We start from the raw sequence: 3723 nt of genomic DNA, 5'->3' as shown, positions 1-3723 counted from the left end.
TTAAGAGACAAGGCCTTGCTATGTTGCCCAGACTAGCCTTGGAACTCTCGGGTTAAAATGATCCTCCTGCCTCAGCCTCCCAAGTACCTGTGACTACAGACACATGTAACTGTGCCCGATATTATGTCTATAACTCTTAAGAGAATTTCAGTCCATGAACAATGCACACACAGAACTGGTCCAAGTGCATGGCTCTGAATGCCTGGGCCTTGGTGCTCATATTCCTACTATATTGGTATCAATGGCTCCATCTACTCAGGTGGTCCCCCACATCCAATCAGACCACCTCAAATCAAGAGGAAACCAGTAGCCTGACAGTTTATGAAACTACCAGATAGAATTCTTCCTGCTATGGCCCCATTTAATCACCCCCATATACCCCATTTCTGCCTTCATTCCCTCAAGAATAAACTCTGCCACGGCCTGCTACTTTCTTCCATTTCTCCAACAGCTCCCAGAAGCACCTTGAAATTCCACTCCCGCCATGAGATTTTAATGAGGGGGATGCACTCAGCAATTAGAAACAGGAAAAGACTGATTAGGGCTCCTGCACATCAGTGTTTAACCCAGCATCCCATGCAGCCCTCCAAGCATTAACCTCATTCCCCATACACACTCAATTAGGCATATTTACTTCTCATTATCCAGGACGCAATCATGAGTGCTAATAAAAACCTTTGCTACCCCCAACAATGCAATTAATGCCATTAGCTGTCTCTCAGAAGCTCTTCTACACTTTGGTGCCAACAACAGTCCACTCATTCACCCATTTATTCATGCATTCATGCACGTATGCCCTTTTCTATTTAGCACAGGTTAAGTTCACACCTACTACGTGCCTTACCAGGCAAAGGCCTGGGACTAGAGAGATGAATTAGACACAGTCTCTGCTCTAGGAGACCTGCAACAACAGGCAAATGATCATAATACAGGGTGATGAAGGGCACAAGAGAGGTGTGGCTAGGGTGCTACTGAAACCCAGAAGAGGAAGTAGATGGAGAAGTACAACTTTATTCTCCAGGACCAGTTCAAATCCCAGCCCTGCCACATTTTAGCTGTGAGTCTTAAGTAGTCAATTAACTCTAAATCCCATTTATGACATGGGGATGATCATCTCACCGTCCCACCAGGAATTGGGAGGATTAAAAGAGATAATGCCTATCAAGTGCTCAGCACAGGACATGGCACAGACGGTATGCTCAGTAAACAGAGGCTATTAGGATTTGATGCCCTAGCCTCAGCCTTCAGACTTTGCCAGGCACATCCCATTTCATTCCATTTTCTTCTTGCCTGAGAGGATTAAGGGGATGCTACAGTTCAGAAGGCTGAGAGTGAGGCAGAAAAATCCCTTTCTTCTGTACACATGGACAAGTGGGACAGCAAATTTCAGAGAACAGTCCTGGCCAACAGGGTGCTCAATGGATGAGGCCCAAACACATATAAAGTCTCCCCTGCTGGAGGACTGCTCCCTGGGTTTCTCCACCTGTCAGACAACCTGCTTCTTTTCTCAAGTCATTCCTCCATGATAGTCTGAGACAGACGTACTAGGAATCTTTGTAATGGATCAGGATACTTGGATCACAGATATGAAGTGAGCATGGGCTGACTGGTATGACGGGCCAGACATACACACACACATACACACACACACGCTCTCTCTTGCCAATCCACTACGGACATATATGCATACGTGCTGTGGGGGGCCTGCTAGGGCTCTGGCTGCTCTAAGATGGTCTGGCAATGACGATGACACATCTTTCTTTTAGCGGGAAAAAAAGGTATGCCCATAAATTTATATATGTAAATATATACGTGCATATGTACACATACACACACAAACACACGATTAGAAAATTTCTGGAATGATATACAAGAAACTGTTCGCAATGGCTGCTCCCATAAAATTGGGGAGATGGATTGTGAGAGGAGTTTTAGATTCTATTAAAAACCCTTCTAAACTGTTATTTTTACATGAGCATACATTATCTATCTATATCTACATCGACGTTTCTATCTACATCTATATAAAACAAAATACAATCTGGCTCCAAGAGTCTGCAAGTGGTTCTTCCAGACTTGGAGGGAGGGTGGGCTTGGAGGTAGAGGGATGAAGAGGGCACAGGGAAGGGAGGACCATCAGGAACTTACTGGTGTTGTGGTCTATGAAGTAATCTCCAACCTGTGGGTCATATGCCTCTTCCCATCCTAGCGGCAACTCATCACTAATGCAGTCAGCAAAGGTGAGCGGTTTGGTGTACCTGGCAAGGGAGAGGAGAAACAGACTCCATCAGCCTACAATCCCCAAACGCCTACACCTTGCTGCTTCTCTGGGCCTCTTGCTTTTCTGGGCTGGCTCAACAGATCCAGACGTTTTGCACTGCAGCAGCACCAGCTCTGTTGTCCCCTTTGTTCCCGGGAAGGTGAACACATAGCTGCAGCGGCAGGATAAGATCACCCTGTAGGGGAGGCAGGGAATCTGTGTTCTGGTCCCAACTTTGCCACTCCTTTGGAAGTGACTGGAGCAAGTCACCTTCCTTCTTTGGGCCTTTGTTTCTGCATCTCTGATTGAGGGTTTGCAGGAAAAGGGTCTAAGGTCAAGTCTTGTTTCTAGACTTGGACTCCAGCCCCCCTTGGCTCTTCCACCTGCAACTCACTCAGCCACCCCACCTCCAATCCCTATCCTGGCTCTGTCTCACGCCTGTCATGCTCACTTGCCCTTTGGAAGGCTGGCTTGCCGCAACATCAAGAATAGCAGATGTTCCATCCCTGTGAGTTTGGCCAATGAGCAATATTTATTTTCCTCTTGAGCTGATTCCCAAATGCTTGTACCCACAACGGCGCTTCCCTAGACAATCCAGGCCAAACTGATCTTTTAGCAATAACCGCTCTCTATGTCCCCATCTTGTGGGGAGTGAAATGGTAGTAATCACCAAGTCTCAGTGGCTAAATCAAATAAACAAATCACTCAACTAAACTAACAAAGGCTTGTCAGTGCTGGAAAACTATCACAAACGATTTGTCAAGTATTTAAACCAGAGTATGGGAAGCTGGGAATCTGGGTATACGAGATTCAGCCTGGGTGGCCCCTCCAGACAGTCACTTTGGTTTCTTCCCATTGCTGCCTCTGCCTAAAATACATATTCTACAACCTCCTTCTCCTGTCTGCTTCCTACCCGATCCCAATTCTGGAAGCCCAGAAGGCTCTGCTTCAGATTCTTTCTTTAGATTGGCAAAGTGAAGTACAATGGGACAGGATGGGAGATGACTGGGCTGGGGTCTAGGTATTTCTCATCAAGAGCTTCCTTCCAAGGAAGAGACTTGCTAGATATGTCCCCTCCCAACAGCTCCCCTGCTGCTGCATATGGATCATCACCTTTTAAATTCCTTCCTGTGGATTAGTTAAATGATTTTAATCAATGGTACAACCAAGCTACAGAATCCTGTGTCCAGCACAATTGGTGCTCAATAAATATTTGTGCAATGGGGCCCAGCACAGTGATTCATGCCTACAATCCCAGCACTTTGGGAGGCTGAGGTGGGTGGATCACTTGAGGTCAAGAGTTTGAGACCAGCCTGGTCAATGTGGTGAAACTCTGTCTCTAGTGAAAATGCAAAAATCAGCTGGGCGTGGTGGCTGGTGCCTGTAATCCCAGCTATTCAGGAAGCTGAGGCAGAAGAACCTGGGAAGTGGAGGATGCAGTGAGTCAAGATCGCACTATTGCA

At 46.6% G+C, this 3723-nt stretch overlaps 1 protein-coding gene across 3 annotated transcripts in view; it reads right to left on the bottom strand.

Annotated features, from left to right (window-relative positions):
• WWC1 (WW and C2 domain containing 1) overlaps positions 1–3723 on the bottom strand; it is a 177047-nt gene that overhangs the window by 94497 nt on the left and 78827 nt on the right. For all 3 annotated transcript variants that reach the window (XM_011947743.1, XM_011947744.1, XM_011947745.1), the window contains exon 2: positions 2149–2258. In XM_011947743.1, coding sequence (XP_011803133.1) covers positions 2149–2258 — 110 coding nt within the window. The remainder of the gene's footprint in view (positions 1–2148; positions 2259–3723) is intronic.

This window comes from Colobus angolensis, unplaced genomic scaffold (genome assembly GCF_000951035.1).
Source record: "Colobus angolensis palliatus isolate OR3802 unplaced genomic scaffold, Cang.pa_1.0 Scaffold27, whole genome shotgun sequence".
Taxonomy (NCBI): Eukaryota; Metazoa; Chordata; class Mammalia; order Primates; family Cercopithecidae; genus Colobus; species Colobus angolensis.
The sequence above is the reverse complement of the archived record's forward strand: the minus strand, read 5'-3'. Positions and strand labels throughout refer to the sequence as shown.